At 37.9% G+C, this 18,366-nt stretch overlaps 1 protein-coding gene across 1 annotated transcript in view; it reads right to left on the bottom strand.

Moving 5' to 3' along the window:
• The window catches only part of LOC119469809 (notch homolog 2 N-terminal-like protein C), a 77,050-nt gene that overhangs the window by 36,193 nt on the left and 22,491 nt on the right, over window positions 1-18,366 (bottom strand). Inside the window, 1 exon segment of the mRNA XM_037735594.1 lies at window positions 764-837. Coding sequence (XP_037591522.1) covers window positions 764-837 — 74 coding nt within the window.

The following is an 18,366-nucleotide window of genomic DNA, read 5'->3' as shown; positions in this document are numbered from 1 at the left end:
GCATACATCTTCCTCTCTCACTCTCATTTTCAGAATATTTTTACACTAGAAAAAATATGAGTATAATATTCACATATACTGAGCAGAATGTTAAAATTGGTATCGATTTGGTTTTACTTAAAAACAAGATGATAGCTAACATGGTAAGGGAAGACTCTAAGAGTATGCCTTAAACTGAAAAACACAAGGGAATCTGGTAGATAAACTGATTGATTGATGGACTGATCTTTTTTTTTGAGATGCAGTCTCGCTCTGTTGCCCAGGCTGGAGTGCATGGTCTCAGCTCACTGCAACCTCTGCCACCTGGGTTCAAGTGGTTCTCCTGTCTCAGCCTCTTGAGTAGCTGGGACTACAGGTAGGCACCACCACATCCGGCTAATTTTTGTATTTTTAGTAGAGTTGGAGTTTCACTATGTTGGCCAGGTTGGTCTTGAACTCCTGACCTTGTGATCCACCTGCCTCAGCCTCCCAAAGTGCTGAGATTACAGGCACGAGCCACTGCACCCAGCCTACCCAGTATATATTAAACAGCCACTCACTGAAAAGTATTTTTCATAATGAGAAAGATAACAGTAAGATAGTAAGAAGTTCTTATTGACCAATTATCGGGCATCCACATCCTTCCATCCTCACCCCCAACCAAAATCTGTACCAGGAAAGCTCAAGAACCAGTAACATTCCACAGAAGCATTAAAACTAGAGGAATAGAATCTTGTCCAGTTGTTCTATCTTAAAAAGAAAATATACGAAGAGAAAAACTTACTTGCAGTATCCTGTACCATTGTGGTAGGTAACACATATTCCTTCATTTACACAGGGTTCATAGCCATCTCGACACTGCAATGCTAAAAATAAAAACAAATGCACATTAGAAATAAGTCACTAATCATAACGCTCAGACACCAAAGAAATGTAATCCAATCCAGATCAACATTCTTTCCCACCTAATCTGGGTTTCTTTTTAAAGTTTTAGTCAGTTCTTTATTTTTTTGGCTTCTAGCACAGAAGCCCATCCCAAAAGTATCTTCCAATAATAACCACCTTTGTGGTCTTGAACAATGCTCTTAGTTCCCTGTGTTTCAATACCTCCAGCTGTAACATCTCCATCTCCCAATTAAAAATTAAAGCTCTACCATCTATGACATGACAGATCATCTTGGGATTTAGATACTTCTGATGAGTATTATAAGGATTCATTAATGAATGTTTAGGAAAATGCTAGGTAAATAATAGAACACCATGATACTGAATAACTACTTAGCTTTCAGGTGAAGTTTTAAAACAGACCACTTCTGCAGTAGCTTTGAAGGTTTAAAAAAAAAAAAAAAAAAGACCACTTGGAGAAGTAATCAGAAATGGCAATAACAGTCATTCAACAAACTGAAGTTGAGAGCCTAGTATTTCCAGGCACTAAATTAGGATCCAGTAAAAAGAAGTAATGTAAGACATAGATAAGCAAATAAAACATAATCTCTACTTTAAGGGCCCTATAAAAAGATGGGGAGTCGATCATGAATGGAGATTGTAGAGAGGGTATCAAAATAAATAAAAGGAGGCCGGGCGCGGTGGCTCAAGCCTGTAATCCCAGCACTTTGGGAGGCCGAGGCGGGTGGATCACGAGGTCAAGAGATCGGGACCATCCTGGTCAACCTGGTGAAACCCCGTCTCTACTAAAAACACAAAAAATTAGCTGGGCATGGTGGCGCGTGTCTGTAGTCCCAGCTACTCAGGAGGCTGAGGCAGGAGAATTGCCTGAACCCAGGAGGCGGAGGTTGCGGTGAGCCGAGATCGCGCCATTGCACTCCAGCCTGGGTAACAAGAGCAAAACTCCGTCTCAAAAAAAAAATAAAATAAAATAAATAAATAAATAACTAAAAGGAGAAGGTAATTTTATACATACAGATAGAACAAAAATCCTCAAACTTGTGATTCCCCCATTCCCTTTAAAAGACAATGAAAAGACACTTTACCATCTGAGTCCCTCCCAAAAACAGACTTTTCAGAAAAAAAGAACAAAACAGCAATAGTAGAAATTTTCATTGATTTCAGTCAGGAATGGAAGAAGTCTATCCAAAATCCACCAATCATTTCCTGGATAATTACAATATCTTGATTGTTTAGCTCTTGGAGTTGAAATTTTCACCAACAAGACACATACTGAGAATCCTAACAACTGGAAAGGTAAGACAGAAAGAAACCTAGTCAAACAATAAATATCAAAATTGAAGCTCATGAACTCTTTCTTGAAGGTTATTAAGATGTCCACCTCTTATGACAGTTCATGTATAAATACCTGAAAGCAAAACTGAGACGTTCCCACCTCCAAGCTTCCTCTAGCCACACCACTCTATGCATAAATTGTGCAAAATCAGAGACTCTAGGCCTGCCCATCCCTGGCATCAAAACCAGCAGCCCAGGTGTAAGCTGGATGTCAGAGCTCCTTCACCAACAATTACTGCATAAAAGCCCTTTATTTGCCCAGTACTGTATCCATTAGTGGAATCATTTGAGAATATGTTTATAGAAAATGCATCCTATCCTTAAAATAATATTTTTAAATAGTAATAGTAATAATAATAGGAACTAACACAGAACTTACTAAATACCAGGCACTGTTCTACGTACTTTACATAAATTAGCTAACTAATTCAATCTTCGTAAGTAAATTTCATTATACCCATTCTCAGGTGAGAAAACAGGGAGGATAAGTGGCCTGCCTACTGTCATATCAGTGAGTTAGAAAGCCAGAATTTGAATCCAGAGACTCGGCTCTTAACCACAGAGATATACTGCTTCCCACTACCTGAAATTTCTCAGGATTGGCAGGGTGGATATTATTATACCTATTTACCAGTAGTGAAGGCCAGGGAGAATAAAAGGCCTCTTTATGGGACATTGCACCACTAGGTGGTGGCAGTGCTGGGCCTGGGACCCAGGTCTCTACTAAGTCCAACCCATCTCTTTGACAGCTGCTGGGATCACACAGAGTCACCAGGCTGCAGGCCCAAGCAGGCAAATTCAGGAAGAGGGTCATCTTGTTGTCCATATCCCACTTCCCTGTAAGGCTGAAATGCTCCCTCTTCCCACACTGATAAGCCCAATGCAACAACTATAATTAAAACATTTAATGTCAGGTTATTTCCTCCATACCAAAGTTCTCAAACTGATTTTTTTTCATTCTCTTTAGACACTTTTATTAGCTTCAGTGAGAACTTCTGGGCTTTTTTCTATTTACTTTTTTTATTTAAATAATAAATAAATAAAACCCTCACAGTAAGAAGGGAATGTACTGTAGGCACGAAAAAAGCTGTAGCTCTGTCCCCCTGCAGGAAACCTGATGCAGTGGAGGAACTCAGGAGACCTGAAATCCTGTCTGTACGCCTAACAGCAAGCAAAGCACAACCTCATGGGGGCTCAATTTCCCTACCTGTAAACCAAGCTGAAAGTGAACTAAATGTCCCTGAAGGTCCCCTGTGATCCACCAGTGATAGCTCCCTCCTTAAAAGTTCATGAATGGCATGCTCAGTACCTGAGGAAACCTATCCAGGAGTGGATAAGGACCCAGCCACCCATGACGCAGAAAGCCATGGGTGCAAAAAATCACGGCCTGTTCCTATTAAGCGTCCTGGCAAATCATTATAGTGACAGGTTTAGAGAAATACAAACAACCCAAAGTCAATATGTAGCAATCAATCTAGCAAATAACTTTACAGCCTAGCCTTAGTGAACCAATCACACTCAGTGACTGAAAAGAAGGTGGGCTTACCAGGCTAATAATTAATGCCACCTGGCTGATTTGTGGGATCACGCTACCTTGAACCTTTAACATTTACTGAGCCACAGTTCTCAAACCTTAGTAAGCATTGGAATCACTTGGAGGACTTTTTAAAAAAGAGTGCTGGACGCAATCCCCACAATTTTTGACTAAGCCCATAGGGGGCCCGGGAATCTGCATTCCTAACAAATTCCCAGGTGACGTCAATACCACAGGTCTGATGAACCACACATTAACAACTGTATGAAGACTTGAGTGTCCACTTTAAAAAATACTCAAAAGTTATATAATATTGAAGTCTTAGATGATAATGTATTGCCTGAGTAAACAGGATGTAGAGAAATGGAACCCCTCTACTCTGTTAATGGGAATGTAAATTACTACAACATTGTGGAAAACAGTGCAGAGGTTCCTCAAAAAACTAAAAATAGAATTACCACATGATCCAGTAATCCCACTGCTGGGTATTTACCCCAAAGATTTTAAATCAGTTTATTGAAAAGATATCTGTACTCCCATGCCCAGTTATGGAAGTGTCCATCAACAGATGAATAGATAAATAAAAGGTGGTAGATACACACAATGGAATACTATTAAGCCTTTAGAAAGAAATTCGGTCATTTGCAACAACATGGGCAGAACTGGAGAACATTATGCTACGTGAAATAAGGCACAAAAAGACAAATACAGCATGTTCTCACTTCCACATAGAATTGAAAACCTTCAAAATCATAGAAGCAGAGAGGAGCATGGCGGTTACAGAAGTTACAGGCACAGGGGAATGGGGAAATGACGGTCAATGGATACAAAGCTACAGTTAAACAAGAAGAACATTTTTTTTGTATATTTGAGATCTATTGCATAGTGTGGTGAATATAGTTAATAATAGAGAATTGCACATTTCAAAATTGCTAAGAGTAAATTTCAAAAAATGTTAAATATTTGAGATGAATTGATACATTAACTAGCTTTTAATTGTTCTACATTGTATTCATATATTATTACATCACTTTGTACTCCATAAATGTATACAACTATATATTGACAATTCTAATTTTTAAAAAAGAAAAATAAAGTAATCTCGAGACTTGTGGCTTTACTTAGGAGCAATTTATAAATGAATATTATACTTACTTTCCACACAAAGAGAAATTAAAACTTTGATAACCTGAAACCATAAAAGTGAGACTGGGAAAGACCTCATTTCAAAATTCAACTTACTTTTTTCCAATGTAAAACATTTAAATTTAACAATAATGGAAGGCAGCCTCATGTTTATAAAGTAAAAAAAGAAACATTAAATCATACCATAGAGAACTGATGCTGAAACCGACGCTTTAACAGACTCCAAGAAACTAGTCACTCACAAAGAGTGACTTTTTCCCCAAATTTTCATGTTAAGCCATAAACAGCAGGCACTCAATAAATACTTGCAGGCTGAAACAAATCTTATTTACTGTGTGTGTGTCTGATGTTTGTGCATGCCTTCCTCTGCTCCACCAAAAAAAAAAGGCAAAAAGTAGTAGATTTCAGTCTCAACATTCCATCACTTGGCAATATAATATAAAAATCTAGAAGCCAATTTCCAATTTTCATACATGTTCAATACAGTGCATTTGGGAACTAGCTCTCTATATTCAGAACATATTTAGAAAGCATCTACTACAGGCAGGCACAGGCCCTGATGTCAGGGAAGGGATACTGCAGTACACAGAATAAACTCGCTGTCCTCAGGAACTTTATTTATATAAGAAAAAGGTGGCTAAAAAAATCATAAATAAATGAAATCATTTTGGACAGTAATAAGTGATAAGTTCTATTGGAGACAAAACCCAGTAATGGGATACAGAGCAATCATGAAGGCTGGGGGTGCAGGAGTGTACCTCAGATAGTGTCTAGGAAAGACCTCCCTGAGGAGGTATGCTTTGAGTTAAGATGTAAATGAACAAGTGTCATGAAGATATGAGGGAAGAGCACTCCAGGCAGAGGAAACAAGTACAAAGGCCTTGAAGTGGGAATGAGACTCATATTCCAGGTTCATATGGCTAGAGGTTATTCAGCAAAGAGAGAGGCCAGGGAGGCAGGCTGGGGTTAGATCACAAAAGGGCACGTAAGGATCCCAGCCCTACATGGGAGAGTAAACTACTCAGCTGTTTTAAATAAGAAAAATGGCATAGATTTATGTTTGAAAAAAGTCAAGATTATGAAATGTTCCAGTGAGTACAAAGGTTTTTCTTGTCTTTCTTATATAAGTTTATTCAAGTCATCCATTTTTAGACTAGACTGAAGATATCCATTTTCCCAGCTCCTCATAATGGCAATGATTTTATTCTAATAGCATCTAACCTTCCAGAAGCACTACGTGTAACATGTTGCCCCACTACTTTTTAACCTACAATGGCTGTCAGCTCTTACTTAGTTCTCAGAACTTACCCTCAGTTTGGTTCTCCTAAGAACCAGCTGGGAGGTCTATGCAGTACCTTCACATAGTACCAAGTCTGGCACTTTTTCTTCCAAGGATAAGCCATTTCTTACTTCAGCCAGGCTAAGCTCCCATGCTGGCCTTCCAGATCAGAGCTTACCTTACCTGCCCAGTATCACTCCCCACCACTTCCACTGCACTCTCTACCTAGTTTATGCCCTCTTTCCTCAACAGATCGCCATTTAACTCGGTTCCATTCCTCCATGCAGGTCTGTGCTTCCTCTGATTGCTGCCTTCCTCATTACTATATAAATTATACCCATTCCTCCAAGGCCCAGTTCATCTCTTGCCTCACCCAGAAAGCTTCCCCTGAAGGGTTCTGGTGCTCACAGGGCCACCACCCCCTATTCTTGTAACACTCATAACTCTCAATTCAGCACTACATGGTCTTCTAGCTCTCTGCTTTTTCACTTTTAAGTTCCCGGAAAATAGGAAACATTTCTTCTTTTCTGAATATTTGAAGCAATGCAGTGTAGCAGTTGAAAGCACAGATGCAGAAATCAGATGAATCTGGGTTTGAATTCTAGTTCCACCACTGACTATCTCTGTATCTTCTTTGTGCTTCAGTTTCTTCACCTATAAAATTCTGTCTCACAGTCCTGGTGAGAATTAACTAAATTAATACATTCAAGCAGCCTAGAACATTGTCTGATGCACGGTAAAATCTCAAGAAAGGCTAACTACATAGTAGGTGGTTAAATTCCTGGTAACTGGTTACATAATAAATGATACCGTTGGGAAACTTGTTATGTCAATCAAACCCCAGTTTAAACAAACTGAGAAATCTGGAAAAACAGAAGAGCTTTATGCAATTTAGGATGCGGCATAAATAAATGGAATAACTTCTTCCCAGCTGCCATCACTAGTAATAATAAAAGTAATATTGAACTATAAAATAAAAATGAAAAACAGCTAACTGCTTGAGATAACTTGACTATTTTGTCCTTTCCATATCTCATGTTGAAATGTAATCCCTAATGTTGAAGGTGGGGCCTACTGGGAGGTGTTTAGATTATGGGGGCAGACCTCTCATGAACAGCTTGGTGCCCACCCATAGTAATGAGTAAGTTCTCACTACCATGTGAGCTGGTTGTTTCAAAGAGCCTGACATCTCTCTTGCTTTCTCCTCTCTGGCCATGTTACACTTCTCCTCCCTCTTCACTTTCAACCATGAGTGAAAGTTTATTGAGCCCTCACCAGAAGCAGATGTTGGCTCTAAGCTTCTTGTATAATCTGCAGAGCTATGAGCCAAATAAACCTCTTTTCTTTACAAATTATTCAGCCTCAGGTATTCCTTTAGGGTAATGCAAAACAGACTAACACGCCTCTTTTTAAAACGTGTAGCACTGAAGGCATAAGGAGAAGTGATCCACTAACAGTAAAATAAACAATACGTATGAGCAAAAAGTCAATTTTAATGAAGTTCCACTAATATTTGTTGAGCAACTACTGTGAGCGTTGTCCTCTACCAAGCATTGCATGAAAATTTAGCACGAATAAAACAAACAATCTCTGTCCTCATGGTCCTTACAATCTAATGGGGAGAAGTTGGGAGTAGGGGCAAAGAGAATGTGACCTACCCAAATGACTCTAAGATAAATACAAACATAATAAAAATAGCTATTATATACCCTTAGCTGCCCTCTTAATACCAATCTCAGAATCACTCCAAAAAGAACTTTTAAGAAATACAACACGAACCCTTGATATTTAGTACTAACTGTAACTCAGTCCAGACAAGGTTCTAGTATTTACTCAGGTTTATCAGCCCCAATTGTACATAAAAACTGCAAACAACAGAATAAGCTGCCATTGATTTTAACCAGTTCCAGTGCCTCAGAAATGTATCCATTTAAGGATAAGGCTAAGGTATCCAGACTTGATGAAATCTCCCTTAAAATTTCCTCTAGGCATTTACCTAGGTTTTCCAATGCTTTCAATATCATACCAGCTACGTATCACTGGCTTAAAAGCCTCCCTTTGTTTTAGGAATCTCTAACATGAGTAATTAAGTCTGTACTTCAGCCATTGTAATCGGAGCAGCCTTCAATGTGTTTTACTTGTTGCATTAACATGTAATCATTTTAAATTGGCATTACTTGTTGCTTTCTAGCCTCTTCAAATAAGCCTCTGTTGTCTAGCTCACATTTTTTTCATATCCTCCCTGTCTGCAGTGTGGTATCTGTGCTTAGATCCACTGCTCACTCAGAAAATATCTTAATGTCCTGAAAGTCTAGGGCTCCTAAAATACCTGAAGAGGAGTTATACAAGGCTCTTTTAACTTTTTCTTCAACGTTTATGCAAATTTCAAGTAGCAGTATTTGAGAGAGATGAAGTCTGAGTTTACGCCCTAGGATCTTGGCTGTGGTTGGCTGCTGTGGATTCTGGCACATGGCCTCTGGAAGAGGCTCAGTAAAATGAACAAAGCAAAGTTTTCTAAAATGACTACTTGCATTATTACCAAAAATAGGAGAACTGAGGTCAGACAAGGAGACATCAGGGATTTGCAATAATTCTCATAGCACCCTGCAATTTCAAACAACAAAACTTTCACTAAATTTTTTATTCCATTTTTGGGAATCAAGCCATGAAAAAAAATCCAAACAAACAGAAGAAGTGCGGAAGCTTCAAATCCCAAGTGGTACATTTAAATAAAAACGAAGTGGAGAAACATCTGTCTTCCTCCTTGAAATTTGTCTTGATTAAAAGGCAAAAAAAAAAAAAAATGCAATAAGAGAAATATCAACTTTGTTTTCCTAATAGTGTTCCAAGGATTTCTATGTTCTTCAGAGATATTATCTAATAGAAAATGTGTTTTCTACCTAAGAGATGCTGATATCAGATCCAGAAATTAAGGACAGGGCAATAGGGTCATAGAAACATATTACTGCTTTTCAAAAACTGAAAATATACCTTAAATTAAGAAAATATAATCAATAATAACTGAACTCATGAATGAATCTTTTTATAAAGAATTCATTCCAGTGAGCTGATAAATCTAGAATAATTTTTGATTTTAGAAATTCCAATTTTGTCCTATTTTATAATATTGAACTTATTGCAAAAAATAAAATTCATCGATGTTTGCTGTGCTATATTGAAATCTACTATAGACTATGTGGTTTTTCTCTTTTTTTCCCTCATTTTAAAGACTGTAGAAAAAAATTCAATTTACCCATGTGTTAAATTTCAATTCCTGGGTCTCAGAGATGAGACTAATGCATTTAGCTCTTCTATATGAAATATAAGGTATGAAATATCCACATATACTTACAAATTAAGAATGTAGCCAATTTGCTAATATTGATCCCTCTATACACATGTACATTGTTTCACCTGAAAAATATTTTATCTCCTTTTCCTTTTTCTCTATCTTGTTAAATTCCTACTATATTTCAAATCATAGATAAAGCATTATTTTCCTGAAGAAGCTCTCAGAGACCCACTGATACAGATCCTCCTCTTCTATGCTCCCATTTTATCCTAGGTAGATGTAGTATTGTAAGTGCTGCCTCACTCATCTCTCTCTCCCACTTCTATGCAAATTCCATAGAGACAGTAACGATAATTCGCTCATCTTTGCACACCTGAGATCTAAGAAGGTACCTGGCCCACAGTAGGTCCGCAATACTCAGTAAGATATTCAATAAACTAAATATATATAATTAAGACAAAACCTATGAATAAACCCAACCTTCAGCTTACAAGTTTATGTGTGCAATTTCATTTTGTATAACAAATTAGAAAAGTAATATAAGAGAAAAAAATGATGCAAATTTCCAGGCCTTTAACAAAGATGAAAAGTTGGGAAAGTAGAATTGTACTTTTCTAATATTTGCAAAACTAAAACAGTTTTGAAAGTTTCTTTCTTACAATTTGTATTCATGAAGATACACTCTCCACTCTTACTCTCCTATAAATCTTAAGCCATGTGTATTATGGGAAAAACTGACTGAAATAGGTTGAATGGAAGTCAAAATAATTTACATCTAAACAAAAAAGGTAGAAAACAGAGTAATAAAAAAATTTCAACTGAATGGGGAACTAAGATATTCTGTTTTCATTGTACGGTATTATCTTCCCCATTAGTAGATTCACTAATACACATCCACAGAACAATAAGCACCACTGTGATCCAAACAAGACTTCAATATAAGTATCTAATTCTTTGTAAAATGACACTGACCAGCATGATCACAGAGTTTACATGTCCAGAAGGTTCAGGATCTCAGTGTAATAAAATCCAACAGAGGAAGAAGCTGTATCATATCTAGAAATTAAATTATTCTCCACAAAAAGGGCTACATATTTGTGTGCTGCTTAGTGGTCAAAAAAGGCGAATATGAAGTGTTATTCCATTGCCTTATCTTACATCTTGTATTATCTGTTCTGTTCTACTATCTTTATTTGTACTGTTATCAAGACAAATTTTGCCTGTCACCAATTTCCTGTGCTTTTAGTAAACTCTTCTTTTTTAAAGTTTTCTAAAGACTACTTTGTTAAGTACAGCTTAGTTTTTTTAAGCCCTTAATTTTAAGTACATGCTTTTAAGTACCCTTGTTGGAAAAAAATGTATAAATATATATAACCTTCTTGCTGTATACCCAAAAGAAACAACATTCTTTTAAATTGTTCAGAACACTTTTTAAATGGAGTAGATAATTTCTAGCATTTGTTAATTTAGAGGTAGACCCCCAAACGGAAAGAAGAAGAAACAAAATTATGTTAAAAATGAAAATGGAAAAACCTAAGATTGCTACATATTGTTATACAAAATCAAAGATACTTCCCAAAACAAAACAGGGAAAATCCAAAGAACACCCTCAGATTTCCTCATAGGCATCCTTCCTCACAGCTTTTTTAAAACATCCTGGGGTGGTGGCAAGGAAGGCTACTCACAAGGCTGGGGACAGAAGTCATCAGGACACCATAATCAATGTACTGTGTAAACATCACAGAGAAGAGATTCCAACTACATGTATGGCTAACTATTCTCAAGTCAGGGGTCGCAGAAGCTAAGGTCCTAACATTTGGATTCTTTTTATATTATTATCTGGGTCAGATAATATGCCTTCAGCCAAAATCAAATTCTCTTCACCGTGAATAGTATTCCTGTACCCAAATTCCTATACAGGAAGCCCAAATTTCTATACACATCACTGAGAATTGTCCAAACCCAAGTGCCTCAAAAGGTCCTAAGTCCTCAACTCATACCCAGGATATTTCAAATAAGCTCAGAAACCAGCACTGTGAGGGAAATATCTAAATCTGGAGATTATAAATGCCTATCATTGCCATTTCCAGAGAACACACCTGAGACTAAAACCTTGGAACAGAGGAAGGCAGATCATAGAAAAATATCAAATCTTCATTAAGTATTAAAGGGAGAAAACATAAAATACAGCCCTAAACTTCAATTTTTATTTATTTTATTCTCCCTTGCTTTGTTTCTTCAGACATACATCTACATTCCACATCAACAACAACTTGGGACTCCTGGTCAACAGAAAAAAATAACAATGTGTACTTAATGATATGTGATGAGGAACTGATAATTTCAATATCCAAACCAGTTCCTCTTAAAAACACCAGTCCTCCAACTCCATAAGCCTTTTTATTACTCATATTCTTTCTTTATTATAAATGTAAGCAAGAATTTATCTTCAAGACTAATCAGATTTCTGCGGAGTTGCAGCAGTCATTTTAATAAAAGCAGCCCAACACACTAACAGTCACAATCTGGTTTGCAAGTGCTCACAATCATTCTATTTGCTCATCCAGTTGTTGCTGGAATGACAAAGACAGCAAAGACAGAAAATTTTATATATATTAAGTGACCATATTAGAACTTAAACTTTCCATGTTTGTGTCTTCAAGCACAGAAGATAACTCTGGGTTTCTCCATTTGTAGCAACACCTAATTTGGCAAACCCAAAAAGTTACACTGTCTTTGATAAAGGCTTTCTTTTTCTGGAGAGGTCAAAAGATTTCTATCCAGCTTCAGTCTGAAGATCTTGGATCAAAAGAAACAATATAAATTCTAATATATTAAATTTTAAAATGGGGAGGTAAGCCATAGAAGGGGTGTTGGCCTTCTTGAGCCCAGTGCTTCCCTGACTTTCACAAATGAGTCATAAACTTCTAGAGGGAGAGAAAGGGAAAAAGGGATGGGGGGGAGAGAAGGGAGAGAAGGAAGGAAGGAGGAGGTGGAAGAGAGGAAGGGGAGGGAGAGGAGGGGAGGGGAGTGGAGAGGAGGGGAGGGGAGGGGAGAAGAAAAGCAAACAAGCAGGCAAGTAGATGCCCTGGCCTACCTCCCATTTGACCTGCTTTGTTGCCACTCCTGTCTGGAAGCCTAAGGGAATTCAAGGAGAAGACAGATTCTGGAGCTGAGTAACACCTAAGTGATGTCTGCTCCACCTAGCTTCAGCCCAGCTATAATGCCATAGTAAGTGCTTGAAATATGTCAGCCAAGCTAAGCTGTTAAGGAGCAGGCCCAGCAGTTTTCTATCTTCCTCCAAGAGGATAACCAAGTCCTAAATTTCCCGCAACATAAGAAGAAAATCCGCATGATGGTAGTTTATTCTAGTCTTTAATGGTCACAATCAGCTGGCAGAGGAGACATTTCCACCTCTCGTTTATCATGCTTAAAATTCTCTCCTCAATAAAAATCCATTCCACATTAGGGACATGGGAGTGACACTCACATTGAACAAGAAGGACTTAAAAAGGGAGTTTTACCAGTTACACCAATTGAGGTCCCAAGGGAATGTCCTTCTCACCATCACCTCTCACATTAACAGGATTAAGTCTTTTGGAAAATCAGTATAAAAGCAAATAAAGTCCAGTTCAAGCAAAGGGACAAAGGATTTAGTAAATGTGGTTCTTAGTGTAGTGCTGGAGATTAAATAACATTTCTCTTCCTCCCCGCTAAAGCACATATTACCTCACTGAAAATATTAAAACCAATGCATTGTAATCACTTTGGCTATGAGCCTAAATATATGTTACCACAGAAAGTCTCAAATACAAAGTTTTGTATTTAAAAAACACCACATAAATCTAGCATTCTCCCTTCCCCCATCCAATGTAATCTGGCTTTAAAATTGTTAAGAAGAATAAGTTTATAAATTTGAACAAAGTAAGTTTCTGTATGTGCCCATCCACCTCCACAGAAAATGCACCAAAAGCAGCAAACTTCAGAAAATACAAGACTTTACTCTCAATTGCAAAACTGTGAATTTCAGAGATTAGCTAGCCATATCCTAAATCAGTTGGCTACTCAATTTCTTCAAGTAAAATGAGAGTAACAGGCATCTCCTTTACCTTAAGATGGAGCTAGTATTGACTTGGCATCATGAAGAAAAGCAAGGCATCTGATTACACTCCACAGAATATATTGAGTATTAACATCTCAGCTTTTAATTGGCAGGGATTTTCAGCTGATTTTCATCTATGTTCCTCCACTCAAGCCTACAAGTATTCTATGGCTTGTGTGAACACCTCGGCCAAACAAACACCTCGGCCAAACAAATCAGAAAGTCATCTCATAACCCTCAATTTCTCACTCCCAAGGAGGCTGCTCATAAAAAATTATCTCATTTGATCCCATGAGAGGATCTCATCTCATGCTCACGCTATTAGGCACGCAAATTGGTACTGACACCATTTTACTCAAGAAACTGCAACTCAAAGAAATAAGGGCCTTACCCAAAGTCAGAGAAATCAAGATGTCTGAACCAGGACCAGAACACAAGTCTTCTACCTACTGTCCCAACATTCCTTTCACTCACTACATTTGCAGATATACAGTTAGAAAAACCTGATATCCACCAAAATCTGCAAACTTCTATAATATACACTTGTGACTACAACATTCTCAGGCAGATATTCAGCCACATACCAGCTATGAACATCAAAAAACATTTACACCAAAGATCAGCTAATGACCTGCTTATTAAAACAAAACCAGGACTTGCTTACCAAAAACAAAACCAGGACTCGATTCCTGGGACAAGAGGGGCTGCCAAAAACAAAACCAGGACTCCGTTCCTGGGACAAGAGGGGCTGCCAAAGCTGTATCTCAGAACTACCATTCATATACATTCCCTAATGACTAACACCCATTCATTAGCATCAGCCCTACCTACACAACAAAAGAATCCCACTTTTGAAAACTTGCCAACTCTAGGTTTCAACATACAACTATGCATTATTNAAAAAAAAAAAAAAGACAAATTATTTAGAATTCTTTGTAAAATTTACACTGAGAAGATACCATTTCTTCTCAATAATAGAGTAGCATCACAGAAGCAAAGGAAATTATGGAGTTAGAGATGGAAGTAGATCATAAGTATGATATACCTTATCTTGACAAGATTTTACTCTTAAAAACAACGGCCCTATTAAAAGTAGGTAACCCATCATGATTTTATCAAAGTACCCATAATTCAACTGATGAGAAATAAATCCCGCTAAGGACACATCTGCAGTTAAGTTAGTGAAAACTGAACTACTGAATAAGAGAAGCATGGCCTGTTGCTCAGAGAAAACAGGTAATAGCTAATGTGGCAAACAAAAAATTCCATAAGAGATATAATATTTTCTTCACCTGGTCTGCTTCTCTCCAGCTAAAGAAATCAACACAGAGGGGAAAAAAAAGACAAAAACTCACCTTCCCAAACCAAGAAACAAACTATCCAGACACATACCCTTCATGATGTTGAATCCCAATTTAGGAAACCTCAGACAGCTCACGGCACTGTCTCATCCACCAGGCTGAGAATACAAGACTCTGTCCTCCAAAACTGAAAGTATAAATTGTATCACTAAGTTTGGTATACCGTCCCAGAAAATACCACCTTATTCCATGTCCACACCACTAAATAACTATAGAAAATAATGACATGTTAAAAAAGATCACATCTCTGTTTCCTTGACATTTTTAAAAGAATAGCTGACATATATAGCAAACATAGACCTTGAAATGGGAGATGAATTAAAATAAAGTTTTAAACTACAATAGGTTAATAATAAATAATGTACTCTATAAATAAATACTCTGTCAAAATTCAGGGTATTTGATGATAGAAATCTAAGGAGGAAATGAATTTTTGAAATGTCTCAGACAAAAATAAAACTAAAAGGCTATAATCAAGAAAGAAAGGAGATGGGCAACTCTTTTTGTGCATCTAAGCCCCACTTCTGAAAGAACAGCTGTCTTTGCTCAGCTGTAGGAAAACCACAGGACTTGGAATAACTCGTTTAATGTACTGTCCTTCTTCTGTTAAAATGACACAGTTGACTCACCCTCAGTAGGATATGTGCTTGGTTAAACTTGTTTTTCCAGTAACAGTAATGAACTGAGTTACTCTACTATTTAAATGATTTGCATCCCCATAACTGAAAAAAATATTTGGAAACGCCTACATATCTAATATGCTTGTCCTTGAGTAGGTCTGGTTTGACTATGCAGCCAGAGCTTTATCCCTCCCTAGAGTCTCTCCCCAAATGATGATGAATGTTATTCCTATTTTATTGCAAAAATGGAAATTCTACCAATTATTTGAAGAGTCTTCCACTGCATTTACTCAGTGAATCATTGTCTTAGCTAATCCCCACAGTCCTGGGCTTCCAATGTCTGAAATGAAATAAACTGTCTACTTTATTTTTCCTACTTTTAGTTACATGAACTGCTCAAATTTGGGTGATACTACAGAAGGCCCACACCAAATCCACAACCCTTGCATGCTACCAGCATCATTCAACAAGGTCCTGTACGACAGTCTGGTAGGTTACCCATTCTACTGCTCTGTCATTTCTAGCTTGCTTGCTAGCTAGTTAAGGCTGAAAGAATTAAAAAAAAAAAAAAAAGTAAACTTTACCAAGCCCTAACTCTAGATCATGAACCAACCTAATCACCACATGGTGGGACGGGAAGGCTTAATAACTTCAAAACAAGGATTTTTTACTTATACCAACCCAGACAATGAAAGGGAGTGTTAATTCTCCTTACATCAAAAACTGTATCCCTTCTCAAGGAGAGATACAACTTAATTCACATATATCTTCTATCCATATCTTTTCTACCTTGAAGATACAGTTTTTTAATTGACAACTTTAACTCAAAATTATTTTGCAAAGGGATATTAGAAACATGGGGAGTAAAAGATAATCTACTAACAAAAGAACAAATAGCTTAGACATTAAACTCTTCAATTTACATTCTGGACCAGTGGTCTGCAAAATTAGGTGTGTGTATCCCAGAGGTGGGGGAGGTGTAAGACCATCCACTGGGGCACTGGAAGAAATTTTAAAACATCTCCATATTTATGGTCTAAAAAACATATAATTAAGCTTTACTTAGAGTTAACATATGCATATATGGTTTAATAGTTGGACATTTATATAAATATTTACTTGTAGGAGGAAGGGTTCATGCTTAAAAAAGGTTTTTCTTGGGGCACATATTTTTAAAACGTTTGAAGGGTCCTGCTTTACCCCTAGATTTCACAAAGTAGGATACATATAGCCGCATATACACTATGCCAGAAAAATGCGAAGAAACTGGATAAGCCTGGTATATCTTCCTGGCATCTCTATTTCACTCATTCTAGGGTAAGTGACATTCATTCTTCTCTATAATCAGGTACTTTGCAAGACACCTCTGGCTAACATGTCTTTAGGATAAAAGAGGCCACAAAATGATGGCCTGGGTTCTGGGTTCTATGCCTGGCTCCCTATCATCTAGTCATCTGACCAAGCACCAATCACTTGACTCTTCCAGGCCTTTTCGGCTGCTTCCTCCTCAAATTTTGTGATTCACAAGTTAAGTCTTTCATCCCATCTCCAGCTGCTTCATGGCCCTGCACATGTCATTCTAATGAGAATGTAACAGCCACTCCTCTCCACCAATCTCAGCCTCCTTTCCCGCTCTGATGAGGCCTTGACTTTGCATTCCCTTGGTTTCCCATGATCTGTTTACATAATGTGAAAGGGCACTTTCTGGAAGACTCTGTAAGTGTTCTCAGGCTATTGCCAGTGTCCCCCAGTACTCCTGGACAGACTGTAGAGCTCCTTTGGCTAAAGTGCTTGAGGTAGCATTCTGCATGGGGAACCAACATGTATCATCACCATGCTGTGACCATGCGGACAATCTACAGCTCAGCCCCTGATCCAAATCAGCAATATACTAATTTTAAGGAAAAAGTAACAGAAACCAGAATCACCTACCTAATGAAGATATTTAATCTAGTAAAAGAAAATGAAGCTGAGAACAACCACAGGTAAGCCAGACTGCGAGGAAAATAGCTCTGAACTCAGCAGGAACAAAATAAGGAACTGGGGAGAGTACAGAGAAGTGATAAGTCACACTGATAGGATGCCCTTTCTCACTCAAAACAGCTGAGGCCATATCCCAGGCATGGCCACTCTATCAAAATAATTAGTAGTTAAACAAGTTAATATATGCAACATGCTTACAGCTTGGCACTATAAGATTATTACCCTCTTTCCATCAAGCACAGCAGAATTAACAGAAGAAATGTAACATTTTTATCTGCAGACTTTGGAGGCTCCAGGGAAGAATTTTCATCTGCTCAGAGCAGGCTGAGATTCAACTTCCCTTTTCAGGTTTCACCAACATCCTGAAAGGTTTCATAGCTTATCTGCCATCATGTGGAAAGATAAAATTCAATTCGCAGGCATTTCCAGGCACACTTCTAAGGAAGTGCTACGGTGTGAAGGATAAAGCAGTGGACCAAGGGCTAAAAAGTCGGACATCTGGACTGGCACAGTGGCTAACACCTATAATCCCAGCACTTTGGGAGGCCGAGGCGGGTGGATCATTTGAGGTCAACAGTTCAAGACCAGCCTGGCCAACATGGTGAAACCACATCTCTAGTAAAAATACAAAAAAAATTAGCCAGGTGGTAGTGGCACACCCCTGTAATCCTGGCTTCTCAGGAGACTAAGACAGAAGAATTGCTTTAGCCTAGGAGGAGGAGGTTGTGGTGAGCCAAGATCATGCCATTGCACTCCAGTCTGCGTGACAGAGTGAGACCCTGTCTCAAAAAAAAAAAATTCATCTTGTCTTTGTACTGTCACTATTTTT

Source organism: Cebus imitator, unplaced genomic scaffold (genome assembly GCF_001604975.1).
Source record: "Cebus imitator isolate Cc_AM_T3 unplaced genomic scaffold, Cebus_imitator-1.0 Scaffold852, whole genome shotgun sequence".
Lineage (NCBI taxonomy): Eukaryota > Metazoa > Chordata > Mammalia > Primates > Cebidae > Cebus > Cebus imitator.
The sequence above is the reverse complement of the archived record's forward strand: the minus strand, read 5'-3'. Positions and strand labels throughout refer to the sequence as shown.